General features: G+C 42.2%; 2 protein-coding genes and 1 long non-coding RNA gene across 7 annotated transcripts in view; all 3 read right to left on the bottom strand.

Moving 5' to 3' along the window:
- LOC148682563 (uncharacterized) overlaps window positions 1–14,247 on the bottom strand; it is a 172,694-nt gene that overhangs the window by 55,106 nt on the left and 103,341 nt on the right. Inside the window, exon 2 of one of the 2 annotated variants that reach the window (XR_015943188.1) lies at window positions 7,721–7,903. This is a non-coding gene — a long non-coding RNA (uncharacterized LOC148682563). Of the gene's footprint in view, window positions 1–7,720; window positions 7,972–14,247 lie in introns of both variants that reach the window. The other variant, XR_015943187.1, reaches the window with a different exon arrangement.
- On the bottom strand, window positions 1,025–7,129 carry zgc:123107. 4 transcript variants are annotated; one of them, XR_015482182.2, is made up of 5 exons: window positions 6,913–7,129; window positions 5,622–5,867; window positions 2,648–2,932; window positions 1,824–2,354; window positions 1,025–1,212 (listed from the first exon to the last, which is right to left on the bottom strand). XR_015482182.2 is itself a non-coding variant. In NM_001037404.3 (4 exon segments), coding segments are annotated over 4 exon segments (771 nt in total). In that variant the 5' UTR covers window positions 6,974–7,036; the 3' UTR covers window positions 1,025–2,175.
- LOC108184065 (uncharacterized) lies at window positions 10,387–11,727 on the bottom strand. Its single transcript, XM_087250377.2, has 3 exons — window positions 11,672–11,727; window positions 10,614–11,525; window positions 10,387–10,536 (listed from the first exon to the last, which is right to left on the bottom strand). The coding sequence occupies exons 2-3, from the start codon at window positions 11,460–11,462 to the stop codon at window positions 10,387–10,389; spliced, it is 999 nt and encodes a 332-aa protein (XP_087106503.2). The 5' UTR covers window positions 11,463–11,525; window positions 11,672–11,727.

Consider the following 14,247-nt stretch of genomic DNA (forward strand, 5'->3'; position numbering starts at 1 on the left):
CATCTACAATTATAACATGTATTGAATTTAGAAGACACAGTGAGTCTGGAAGAGCGGATTTATTTTAGTTACTGTCATTTTGCTAGATACAGATAAGCTGGGGAAAAAAGTAATTCGTTTACTTTTTTTAAGTGAATACAATTTGCATAATTATAAAAAATTAAGTCCCATTAACAGTTCCAAATTACAATGGGTTTACTCACATTATTTGTGTAAAGTCAACTTGTTGCTTTTAAGGCACTCTGTTTACTTGCTTTAAGCAACTAAACGCTTTTTACAGTGTAGTTCCCATGTTGCCATACAATTTAATTATGCATAATCAAGACTGTAGGTTAAGTACACTTTACTAGCATCGTTCCTCAGAGTACCGTTTCAGGTGAGGTAACTTTACTGACCTAAGTAAATGTGACTCAATATGAGCAAGAATGACTTTTTCTATATTAGTAAATACTAACGCGATAGCGTTGCGATTGCTTAATTGAATTATGCAAACTCGTTGAATTCAAGCAAGTAAACGAACAAATGACTTTTTACAGTGTACTTGTAAAAGATTGAAGTTCCACAATGTGTGCAGTTTATGACTTCTTTAGATTAAGCTTGATGAATTGCAGATGTAATGTTTAAAGCTGAAAATCGTTTAGATTTGATCATGGATAGTGTAAACAGCAAGCAGCGATATATGTCATAATCTTCAAGCTGAATGTTTGGTTTATTATGATAGAACAATATCTGGCTGATATATATCTATTCAAATCTGGACGTCCATAAACATGAAAATACCGAAGAGCAAAATATAGCAGCCTGATCTCACGAGGAAACGGAAGAATTTTACGTTTTGCCAGTTTAGTGGCTAATTCGTACACATTCAGTCGTATGAAATTGTACGATTTTAAAAAGGAGGCGTGGCACCCAACCCCACCCCTAAACCCAACCGTCATTGGGGCATGAGCAAATCGTACTAAATTGTACGAATTAGATCATACGAATTAGCCACTGAATCAAAAAGTGACGAATTGCTGTAAGATTGTGTTAAAAATACGCATTTATCCTTATTAAAATGTACATTTTAATATGTTTACAGTAGAACATTTACAGAACGTCTCCATGACATTTCATTTAATGATTTCTGGTATTAAAGAAAAATCAGTCATTTTTATTCAACATAAAACAAATCAGTCCCACTTTATATGAAGTGGCCTTAACTACTACACACTTCAAGTTTACACTTAGCTGATGATTGATAGTAAAGCTAGTTTGGCGTGCTGTCCTGGGAGAGAGCCCTGAGCTTATAAGATCCTCGAGCCCTGGGCTCCCTCCCGTTGCAAGGCAAGAGGGGAGTTTGAGCTCAGGTAGATCTCGAGGACTCCCCCTCTTGCTTGTTGTAGCTAAGTGTCAGATATGGATGCTGAAAGGTGTACTCAGAGTTTAGCTAAAGTATTTGGATTAATTGTTTAGGGTGCTTGTTTTTGAACTGTGGGAGGAAACAGAAGGACCCGGGGAAAACCCATGCGACCACGGGGAGAACGAGCAAACTCTGCACAGAAATGCCATCTGGTTTGGAAAGGAATTAAACCAGGGGCATTCTTGCTGTGAGGCAACAGCGCTAATCGCTGGCCACCGTGACGCCCGTTTGAAAGGAGGGAAAGTAGGGTTGGGTGGGGGGGTTTCTTCAAGACGAAGCTATTGAGATAAGAAAAGTCTGGTTATTTATAGTGAGTTAAGGATCGTCTGATAGGATAATCAGTCATTAGCTAAAGTTGGAACAGCCATGAACGATCATAAGCACGGGATCCTCTCGAAATTTGTTTATAAATAAACTTCACTTAAAACACCATAATGTATTGCAGAACACAATACTGGATACAGGAAGGGTCAGGTTTGGTGGAATGGGTAGGTTTAAGTGTGGGTTGAGATGTGCCGGTAGTCAAGAGTGTAAATAAAGATGTAACTACGTTACATGTATTTAATTAATCATAAGTACATGCACTTACACAATAAGTACATACTGTAGTAACAAATGATTCACTTGCATTTTGCTTAAGGCCACTTCATATAAAGTGTGAGCAACACATCAAGCATTAAAGCAGACCTTTGTGTTTCCGTAATTCATCCGTCATCTGAAACCACACACAGATGCAGGGTGTGTCAGTAATCAAACTCCCACTCAGAGTTTCTTTATTGGTAGAACTGCATTAGTTTCTTCTTGCTCACTGCCGTGTCGGAGACGTCAGCTGTAGATCCTTTAATAAAGAAATAGATCCCCGTGGCCAGTCCCAGCAGTCCCACTGTAAATCCCAGTCCAGAGAGCAGAACCGGAGTCAGGCAGGGGCTCAGGACGCCCCCCTGCGGCACAACTGAGGAAAGATGGAGGACAGATGTTTATTAAGAGAGAAAATGCATGTTTATCACCAGGGCCAGACTCAACACGTGCAAGCTTTTGCTCTATTTATGTGCAGAATTTTGTAATAAATAAATTGGTAATCTGTATCGATAGTATAGAAGCTGGAAACCTAACATGTAATATATATATATAAGTACAGAAATTGTGTTTAGAAATATACAGGAGGGCTAACAATTGTACATCATTCACACAAAAAAACCTAAATGTCTATATTTTCATTGGTTCTATCTGTAATCCTCTTCTCACCCCATAGTTTGGTCTGCGGTTGTTCCTGGAGGGCTGCGTGGTTGACCGTGCAGCCGTAAATGTCTCCCGCTGCAGGACGGATCTTCAGGCTGGAGAACATGTGGAAGGTTTGATCGCTCCTGGGCCGGTACTGGCTCACATCCACTCCTTCAGTCACCTTCACATTATTCCTGCTCCACGAGACGTCCACGGGCGGAGGGAAAAACCCGGTCACGTGGCAGATGAGCACATTATCCACACCCAGCAGCACTTCATTCCTGGGGTAGATGGAGGTCTCTGGAGGCTCTGTCAACACGGAGAACATTTACTTCCAAACAGTGTCATGTAAACGTTAAAGAAACAGTTCACACAAAAGGGATCACTAGCTGTGTTTGCATTCAAAGATGCTAATTAGATTCATGCGCACAACTGTAATATTGCATAAAAGCAGCGTCAATACAGTTTTTTACATTTAATGAGAAACAAACGAGGACTAAATCAACACTTCTTGATGAACTGTCACAGAACCAACCCAAGCTCATTCTGGAAATGTACGACGTTGGACGACGACCGGGATCGAGTCCGGGGAACAGCAGGTTCCGAAAATCAGGTAAGACGAAAAACGGAATCCGAAAAATAAGGGCGAGAACGCGGCAGGATCCGAAAACGCGGCCGAAATCAAAGACGAGGGCTTTTGCTTTTTTTTTCTGGACGGCTTTTGTGAACCGTCGCTCTGGTATAGGGAAGGAGGAGAAAGAGGAGGGCGGCCAAATCGGCGGCTATTCGCGCGAGAACGGCGCGGGCGCAAATGGCGCGCACTCCAGAGAGGCGCCCGAGACGCGAAAAAGCGCGCACAGCGGCCTCTCACGGATCCGCGAAAACAAAAAACGCTCGAATACCTACCTCCAGGGACATAAATCGCGGTCCGCAGAAACGTTTGCGGGGCTACGTTTCCACAATGAGCCCGGGTTGCACAGAACTGTTGTTTAATGTGCCACTCTGGCGTTTGTTCTCTAACAAATGAGCTGCGCCTCAGAAGACGAAATGCAATGAACGCGGTGAATGTGGTGGCTTCTGGAGGCATGAGACGGGAGCGCAGACAGATGCTCAAGAACAATAATAATAGACGAAGACTAATAGTGAAGCACTGATGACGGACTGACAGAAGGCTGAGGCTTTTTACAATAAGCACAACAACATTTCACATCTGCAACAGTTGAACGCTGGAAACACGGAGAGCTGCAGATCAACAATAATGACGCGAAGACCCTCACACACATAAAGTCAAGCAAAGTCATTAATTGACAGGGGTATGATGATCTTCCATAGAATCGTTATTGACTTGAGTTTCTTCTGTTGAACACAGAAGATGTTTTGAAGAAAGCTGATGGCACTGATTGACTTCTATTGTCATTTTTTCCTAGCATGTAAGTCAATATGCATAAGCTAAATTAATTTACTATTGAAACTAGATCAGATCTTATTTAGATATATGAGTCATGTTATTGACTGTCCAGCCTGACCTCACGAGGAAACGTAAGTATTATACGTTTTGTCAGTTTAGTGGCTAATTTGTTTGAGTTCAGTCGTACGATTTAAAAAAGGAGGCGTGGCATCTAACCCCACCCCTAAACCCAACTGTCATTGGGGGATGAGCAAATCGTACTAAATTGTACGAATTAGATCATACTAATTCATACGAATTAACCACTGAATCAAAAAGTTACGAATTGCCTGTGTTGGACTGTCTGGGTCCAGGAAATCAATTGTCCTGTGTAAAAACCTGAGGGATGCTTTTGAATTTGCCTACTACTCGAGTAGAAACCACATTTGAATTTACTACATGGTGTTTAGAAAAGTATAGCTGTAAAGTATGAATGTGAACAGTGTGGATTTACATTTTTCCAGTGGCGTAAAGATGAAAAATCATACTCAAGTAAAAGTACTGTTACTTGCCTAAATAGGTAGTGCGAGTGAAAGTATCTGTCGTGAATATTACTCAAAGTATGAGTCAAAAGTAGCCCTTTTGAAAGTACTCAAGATTAGTGAGTCGTTAATATTACAATGTAAAAACCTGTGGATGTGTGTGTAAACGTAATATTCTGTAGTGGATTAGATAGCCCAACAGGAACACATCATCATAAGTTAATATTAGGTTAGATTTAGGTTGTGATGTCAGGTGACCCAAATTTAAGTTTAGCCAGCGTCCAACATTATTTTAATGTCCAATAGTGACGTTGTTATTTGGCTGATTTTAGGTTGTGTTAGAAAGTGACCAAAGTCCATCGTTGAGCCAACATCTTAAATCAACATCATATTGACAACAAATACTGACATTTATTCATCAGGTGACAACCAAAATCCAATGTCGGATATACGTCATAGTGGTAACGTCCACCCAACGTCAAGCTGTAACATCATTAGACGTTGATATTTGGTTGATTTTAGGTTGGGAGTTAGGAATTGACGTCGGGTGGGCACTTCAGATCATGTTGAAAGGGGATGTGGTTACTTTACACAACTAAAATCAGCAACTGCACATGTTTAAGTTCAGTTTACTTCGATTATGACTTTAGCCTGATAAATGTAATCAAGCATTGCTGTTTGTATGGTGTAGATTCTAAATCAGAGCACTGTATTCATCACATTCAAATTGGAGCATAGGTGTCCATGTGAACATACTGACTGTTGAACCCGATTCTCATGATCTAGTTTTAGATCTTATTGGATATCTTATTTTCAACATATTTTAAATTTGCCAATACAGCACTTCGGATCCAGCCATAGTGTTGAAAGGGCTCTATTAACAAAAAGGGGAGTCAATGGGTGCCATCAACCAACATTCCTCAAAATTTCTTCTCAACAGAACAAACAAACTAAAGGTTTTAAAACACACACACACACACACACACACGGATGACGTAATATTCTCTATTTGTGTGAGCTATCGTTTTATGAAAAACTGTATACTTCACAATAAACACTCATGTCGTACCCATTTCCTCAGGAGGGCTGTTGTAAGCTTTAATAGAGGTGGCTAGGTTTTGTTTGCATACTTCTTGATCCGCAACACTCTCTTCATATGCTCCTGGGAAACTTAGAGGATCTGCGAACTCAGGCAACGTAGCTACTCCCTGCTTTAGTTTGAAGTCAGAATGCCACATCTCCTCTCCCTCGGATCCATACAGCGCTTCCTTTTCTGTGTCGGAGCATCCACTGAACTGGAAAAGGTTGTGTTTGACTGAAATAAGAGACAGTGCATTAGGAAGATCCACAGGTTAGATTTTACTATGCACACAAGATCGAATTGTTGGTCATTAAATTAAAGCACAAGCATTGCAATGGTTTAAAAGGGGAGTTCCTCGTGTTTCATGGTTCTAGACATGAGTTCTAACAAATGAAGATATTTTGAAGAATGCACATATTCACTTCCATGCTAAGAAAAAGACACTGTGGGTATTAACGTGTGCCAGCATTCAGCATTCTGCAAAATATCTTCTTTAGTGTTCAACAGAAGAAAGAAACTCAAGGTTTGGAACAAGTAACGGATGAGTAAATGATGACTGAACGTTCAGTTCTGGGTGAACTGTGCTGTTGTATTATAATAGTATGCATTATCAGCGCTGTTCTGATGATTTTATGCATAATTTATAAGTTATATGACTGTTTAGAGGAGATGCTGTAGTGTCCCTGCTGAAAAATCCAGCTTGGTTGGCTGGTTTTAGCTGGTTGACCAGCCTGGTTTTAGAGGGGTTTTGGCCATTTCCAGGCTGGTTTCCAGCCATTTCCAGCCTGGTCTTAGCTGGTCAGGCTGAAAAATGACCAGCTAAAACCAGCTTTACCAGCCTGGTTTAAGCTGGATATAGCTGGTTCTGGCTGGACTCCCAGCTTAGCTAGGCTGGTTTTAGCTGGTCATCTCACAGACTGACCAGCTAAGTCCAGCTTGGAAGTGACCAAAACCCCTCTAAAACCATCCTGGTCGACCAGCTAAAACCTAGGCTGGTTTAAGCTGGATTTTTCAGCAGTGGTACTACATTGTTTACTAGAGTAAACTGGTGTATTGAAGTATAATATACCATAGAGTTGTAGAAAGCTATACAGTCATTTGTTTATATGACTATAGTTGTTGACTATCGTCACCACAACAGATTAAATACTTGACTATAGTATTGTTCAAAAACCCCTATTTACTATAGATTACTACAGTACTTCTAGTACATATGAAAGCTTAATGGTGTAACACATCGTACAGAGTTTTCCTATTACAAATCCTCAAATGAAGTTACCTCGAGCATGGGTTGAGAGGACAACAGTGAAGGCGAGTAGCAGCAGGTACAGCAGCTCCATCTTTGCAGGCGACGCTGGAACAAACAGAGGAACAAACTCGAAGCGAATGTGAGCAGACTGTAATTCTTCTGAGCTGGGTTTCAGTTTCGTCAGCTCATCCTCCACTCACAATCTGGCCTCGCCGTGAGCCTGCTGTTTCTGGGGAAAACCAGATCTTCCTGTTTCAGGAAGCTGTAGCTTAAAGGTGCAGTAGGTGATTGCCTCCGGAAACATGTGTTGTTTAAAGTCTCTTCATATTCCAATATGATCTAAATAAATTTATATGTATTGTTATATTTTGGGAAAGGCATAAAATTAAAAAAATATTTAATCATCCAATTAAATAGAGTCGGACCAACATCTCTCATAATTCCGATAAGTAGCTCAAACTGTCCGCGCAGACGTTTGTATGCAGCACCGCCGACCGCCGTTTGTGCATAGACGTGCTGCGCGTTCCTGAGAGTGAATTGAACATCTTTGTTGATTTGTTTTCGTCTTCCCAGAGCAGTATTTCCTAGCTGTGGCAGAATCAGGGTACATGGCTGCCACACTAGCATTGGAATCAACACAGAAACGAAACAGGATATTGCCTATAATACAAATTATTCATTTATTCAGTTCTATTGTGATAAACATCACAAAAAACACACATTTTTTTGCTGTATTAGAGACTTTATACCACAATACTGAGTCTGTATTAGTGTTTTCCCTGCTGAAAAATCCAGCTTAAACCAGCCTAGGCTGGTTGGCTGGTTTTAGCTGGTTGACCAGGCTGGTTTTAGAGGGGTTTTGGCCACTTACAGGCTGGTTTCCAGCCATTTCCAGCCTGGTCTTAGCTGGTCAGGCTGGAAAATGACCAGCCAAATCCAGCTAAAACCAGCTTGACCAGCCTGGTTTAAGCTGGATATAGCTGGTTTTGGCTGGACTCCCAGCTTGGCTAGGCTGGTCAAGCTGGTTTTAGCTGGTCATCTCCCAGCCTGACCAGCTAAGACCAGGCTTTGAAATGGCTGGAAACCAGCCTGGAAGTGGCCAAAACCCCTCTAAAACCAGCCTGGTTGACCAGCTAAAACCAGCCAACCAGCTTAGGCTGGTTTAAGCTGGATTTTTCAGCAGGGTTACAATACTGAATTTGGTGCCAATTGGTACTGTAATTTAAACAACGTCCATTTGCCGCTAACATTTGAGCGCCTCAGATACAGGGACACTGGAGCATTTTAAAGCCGCCATTCATCAGCGGATCTTTCATATGTCAGCTCATAGACAGACCAGCTGATCCAAAGAGCATAGAATCACCTAAAGGCGACACTCTAGCGCAATATGGGAAACAGCCACTAGATGGAGCGGTGGCCATTTTGGAATGAAAACTCCAGCCTATTAGAAGTCTGTAAAATAAACTATTAAAAGTGCTGATGATTGTGATAGTAAGTGTTGTATTATCATCTTCCAGTTTTTATCTCAGCTTTAAAGGGCCATGAAACCCCCTCGTTTCAGCAGGGTGTTTTCACACCTCTACTTTGGAAAAAGTCAGAAAATGGGCGTGTCCAGCTCTGTTTAGGGGGGAGTGTCGGAGGAAGAAAAGAGGGATGGTGGGGGAGTGTCTATTTGGGCGTGCTGACTTTCGGAGTCAAAACACACACCCACACACACACACACAGGGGAGAAAGTGACTGTGTTTACATGGACATCTGCAGTCGAATTATTTGCCAAATGATTAAATGTTGGACTTTAACTGCAGTTTGGCTCTTTCATTCAGGGAATTCATTCATGTCCCTCGCGACAAACGAGATATTTGATTCGAGGAGCTGCTCTAAGCGTGTATTTTTCATGCAATGTTTGATACCGCACGGCGAATGAGAGAAAAACAAAAATAACTCCACATTTCCCGGAAACTTAGATGCACACGGCAGGTAGCGTCAGAAAGCTGCGTGTGTTATTCCGGTCACTAAATGCGGTAAAAATCCTACACAAGGTTAAAGTTTGGTTGCGGTGCTAACATGTTTACACTCGGTGCAATAGTTAACTTAGTTTGATACGAACAAACTGAATAAACAAAGAGCACTGCTCGCTCACTTACCAAATCTGTAGAGACAGGACAATCACCAGCAACTAGAGCCGCGTCTTTATTAAGAGGAGACTACAAGCGAATCCGGATCTCAGCGTTTGCAGATGAGAACAGCTCTCAGGTAAACAATAATCCTCCTTAGACACGTAAGTTATTGTTGTCGAGCGTCGCGTACACTGTTAATCCACACGTGACTCCAGCTGAGCTCTCACAGAGAGAAAATGAAAACAAAACTTCACTGCAGCAAACTATAAAAGCAACACTTCACGCTTGTTTTGCCAACACAACGTGGCGTCTCTGTCGTCTAAACACTGTGACATTAATGAATATTAATGAAGTTGCACAATAGAGCGCGCTGATTGGTTTGAACCAAGCCTTACTCATGCATTAATGCAGCACACTGTAAGACGTAATAAGACTCACTCTGGCACAGACGTCCAGTCTGCACGCTGGAATACACGCTATTATGTCATGTGCATGACGCAGCTTCAAAAATTCGTTTCAAACCAGTACGAATTTGCTTGAAATAACGCAAAAACAACCAATTTACACTTTTTGTGAAATATAGGTGTCCTAATAGTGTTTATAGCAGTGTGGGACACATATACCACTGTCAACAGATCCAATGAACAGCCGATCACTTTCACTCCAAAATGGCGGAATCCGGGGCTGTTGCAATGAAACATTCTATTGAGTGTCGCCTCTTGGTCATTCTAAACTCTTTGACTGATCTTTGTGGCTTCAAAACGCTTCACACCAAGTAAACAAATCACCAAACTCACCGCTGATGAATTTCATGGCCAATCAGTTATTTCTGTTGAGCACGTGAACACAATGGCCGATCAGAGGGGTTTAAGACGCACTCAAATGTTTGCAGGAAAAGGATGTTTTTAAATTGTCAGGAGCGATTGGTGCCGAAATTCAGTTTGGTGACCATCCTGGTCTGTGATGTTAATTGTTCAATTGTTAAGCCATTACGTAGTCCTTATACATTACTGAAGCGTTTAATGACTGACCACGTGGTCTTTGTTTCATGTCTTAAAGACCGGAAAAATTATTGAATGGTTTAGATATTTTTTTATAGTGGCTTCAGACCTTCTGATCACTTGGAGAACATAATTACATAAAAAAAAAAAAAAAAAAAAATTCAAGACCTAAATGACATGTCCATAAACGCCTCAGTGTACAACATTCTTCTAGAACTCAGTCACAAGAAATTTCATTTATCGATTCGTGTTCAGACAATTAGTTTCACTTTTTTTTCCCCCAGTTTCCTCAACATGACTTTTAACCTATTGTTACAATAGGCAGTGTCTTCCATATCTCATAAGGGCCAGACAGAATCTGCAGACCTTTTAGCTGAGAATTTTATTTAAAAAAAAAAAAAAAAAACACACAACACACACACACACACACACACACACACACAAGACCTCATTTGCATTAAAGGATTTATTAAAAAGTAAACTCCAATGTGGAAACAAGCAAATTTGTCCGAATCCGCAGCATCAGACCGGGCGGCCTGTAAGAGAAGCAAAACCAAAGCTTAATAAAGTGTAACACCAATTATGCAACAAGTTTATGAGTATAATAACTGACCTTGAGGACTGCGTCCATTTTGACCACCACGTACATCTTGACCACCGCGTACATCTTGACCACTGCGTCCATTTTGACCACCGCGTACGTCTTGACCACCGCGTCTGTCTTGACCACCGCGTACGTCTTGACCACCGCGTACGTCTTGACCACCGCGTACGTCTTGACCACCGCGTACGTCTTGACCACCCCGTACGTCTTGACCACCCCGTACGTCTTGACCACCCCGTACGTCTTGACCACCCCGTACGTCTTGACCACCCCGTACGTCTTGACCACCCCGCACGTCGTGGCCCCCACGCCCATCGTGGCCCCCACGCCCATCGTGGCCCCCACGCCCATCGTGGCCCCCACGCCCATCGTGGCCCCCACGCCCATCGTGGCCACCCCATCCATTGTGGCCATCCCATCCATCGTGGCCACCCCATCCATTATGGCCACCCCATCCATCGTGGCCACCACGCCCACCGTGGCCCCCACGCCCACCGTGGCCACCTCGTCCACCGTGGCCACCCCGTCCATCATGGCCCCAACGCCCATCATGGCCACCTCGTCCATCATGGCCACCCCATCTATCGTGGCCCCCACGCCCATCATGGCCACCCCATCCATTGTGGCCATCCCATCCATCATGGCCACCCCATCCATTATGGCCACCCCATCCATCATGGCCACCACGCCCATCGTGGCCACCACGCCCACCGTGGCCCCCACGCCCACCGTGGCCACCTCGTCCACCGTGGCCACCCCGTCCATCATGGCCCCAACGCCCATCATGGCCACCTCGTCCATCGTGGCCACCCCGTCTATCGTGGCCCCCACGCCCATCATGGCCACCCCGTACATCATGGCCCCCACGCCGATCGCGTCCACCACTTGCTGATGTCAGCAAGCTGGAGCTCAGAAGCGTCACTGAAAAACAGAAACAGAAGAGCCAATTACACCTGTGCACTGCTAACCACATGATTAACAGTACAAAACTTAATCAAAATGAAAACCTTTGACAACACAATAATAAAGCTAAACAATATCTTCACTGCACCAGTTCATCAACTCACAAGCAAGCAATAAGCCGAGCGAGCGCATGATTTTGCTGTGGCCCTCCAAGGTGCATGAAGTTTCTACTGACTCTACTCATATTTATAGGCCGCTGGTGTGAGTGGTAATGAGTGACACCTGTGCCCCCCACCTGTATGAGGGTTTGTCTTTAATTGCTGTTATCCCTAAAGATTAGGCAAACGCATGCATTAAAGGCCTTATTTGTCTGATTATAATGAAATGACGGCTAGATTCCAACTTCTTCATTGTGTTCATTAAACTCAGATGTTTAATCTACACTGAAAAGTAGTAGTGGGCAAAGCGAGGCTTCATGAAACACTGAAACAGTCGAAGCAAATGTGTCGAAGCTTTAGACAGTTTCGAAAGCCCACTCTACAGTGACATCTAGTGGTCATATTTTAATGTATTGCACAGGAACAGCTTCAGCAAAGAACAGTTTAGCTAATTGAGGTATCAAACCCCACTTTGTAGCATTTAACCTTTGAGTGATATAGTGGAACGGTAATGTTTCCTGGCTAGCGTGCGAGGATAGTGGGTTCACATCCAAGCTGACACAGCTATTTTGAAATGCTTTAATACTAGTCAGTAATGCTTTGTTCTTGTCTCGTTTTGTTTCAACATTGGTCTGACATCCGAATAAACACTTTGTGAATAAATTTGTCTTGTTTTGGTCATAAAACAGGGTTGTCGCTAGATCAGACACAGTTGTGACCAGAAGTTAACAGGAATTATTTACATTATTAATTAAATTTCCCATTGTATTTTATTAACGTCTACCTAAAACCTAAACCCAACCATCACAGTTATGTAAAAATATTCAATATTGTTTTACAGTGTTACAAAAATGATGCTAAACTGATGGCGCATCCGCAGCTGTATCCTATCTAGACTACACTATAAAACAACAGGATTAAAATACATATAATCAGGATTTCGGAGTATTTGTACAAGTCGGGATTCAAACCCAAAAGTCATTTACAGCACAGTAGCAACATGCACACACACGGTCCACTATTCTAGACAGAATATTCTATAGACCCTGTCAGTCAAATGCAGATACTCCAGGTCTCGAAACGCTTCTGAAATGATCGACACTTTGAATCGCCTTACTCACGTGACCAGATGTTTCGAAACACTTTAGTCACGTGACCTGGGTGTTCCGGATCATGCTTCAGTGCAGGGTTTCGAAACACTTGCGCTTCAGGATCTAAACACTGTGTCGAAACGTCAGTTTCACGTCAGCCATCCCTACTGAAAAGTGAAACAAGCTGAAATTAAACAAACAAAATAAGTCGAACATTATTAAATTTCATTTGATCTCTCGATTCTCAAAGTATACCGAATGTGTGCATCTGCCCAATGGAAAGTGAAAGTAAGAGCGTGTTGTGGCAAGTTTAATGTATAGGACAAGTGCTTTTTAAAGTGCATTGCAAACTGTCCAAATGAAATGAAATACCACAGGCATATCACTAAACAGCAAAGTCTCCTGTGAAGGGGACGATCACCCAGTGCGATCAGTAAACATGAGTGATGGTATTGCACAGTTTCAGAAGTGCGTTTCAGATTTATTCAAACATGTTCTTAGCTTTACTTCTCCCACACATTGATCTTTTAATGAGAAAAACTATTGCTGTATTTGTGATTACGCCCATTGTAACCGCCATGCCCTTTGTGACCACCCCATCCATCGTGGCCAGCTCTACCATCGTGTATTGTCAAAGGTTTTCATTTTGATTCAGTTTTGTGCTGCTAATAATGTGATTCCCAGTGCACACGTGTCTTAATCTGCTCTTCTGTCTTTGTTTTTCAGTGATGCTTCTGAGCTGTACTCCGATGTATGATAGATGTGAAAGCAAGTTTGACAGTATTGTAGTTAAGTCTTGGTCTTTTGACTGACTGGCGGTTTTCGATCACTGCGACATCACCATGCAGCAGAGGGCTGGGCTGTAAATGTGTCACACTGCTTGAGTGCAGCCCAAAAAAAAAATGGCTACTGATAAACAAGAACAGTTTCATAAATATCTGCCAAATTGCCTTGTCCACGCACCACCGCGATGCACTTCATCATTGTTTTCTATTTGGCATGAAGAGACATTGGGTGCATTTGAGTTCATGCAGCACTGCACAGATCGATCAAAATTAATTGAAAAATATCAGTTATTTCTGATGAGCACGTAAACACCGCAGCCAATTAAAGGGGATTAAAAACGCAATTAAATATGTTTGGAGGAAAAGGATGTTTTTTAAATGTCAGTAGCGATTGGTGCCAAAATTTAGTATCGGGACCACCTTGGTCTGTTATGTTAAAAGTATTCAATTGTTAAGCCATTACGTAGTATTTATATATTACTGAAGCATTTAATGACTGACCACGTGGTCTTTGTTTCACGTCTTAAAAGCACAGAAAAACTATTGAATGGTTCAGATATTTATTTTTAATAGCGGCTGCAGACCTTGATCATTTACTTTCGTTCCGAGAACATAAATTAAAAAAAAAAAAAAAAATTCATGACCTAAATGACATGTACATGAACGCCTCGGTGTAGAACATTGTTCTAGAACCCAGTCCCAAGAA

The sequence above is a fragment of the Danio rerio genome, chromosome 4, assembly GCF_052040795.2.
Source record: "Danio rerio strain M-AB ecotype USA chromosome 4, GRCz13ab, whole genome shotgun sequence".
NCBI classification, from domain to species: domain Eukaryota; kingdom Metazoa; phylum Chordata; class Actinopteri; order Cypriniformes; family Danionidae; genus Danio; species Danio rerio.

Coding starts and splice junctions, on each gene's coding strand:
- LOC108184065 (XM_087250377.2), bottom strand. CDS start 11,462: ATGATGTACGGGGTGGCCATGATGGGCGTGGGGGCCACGATAGACGGG. Junction 10,537..10,613: donor AAATGGACGCAGTCCTCAAG/GTCAGTTATTAT, acceptor CTTCTCTTACAG/GCCGCCCGGTCTGATGCTGC.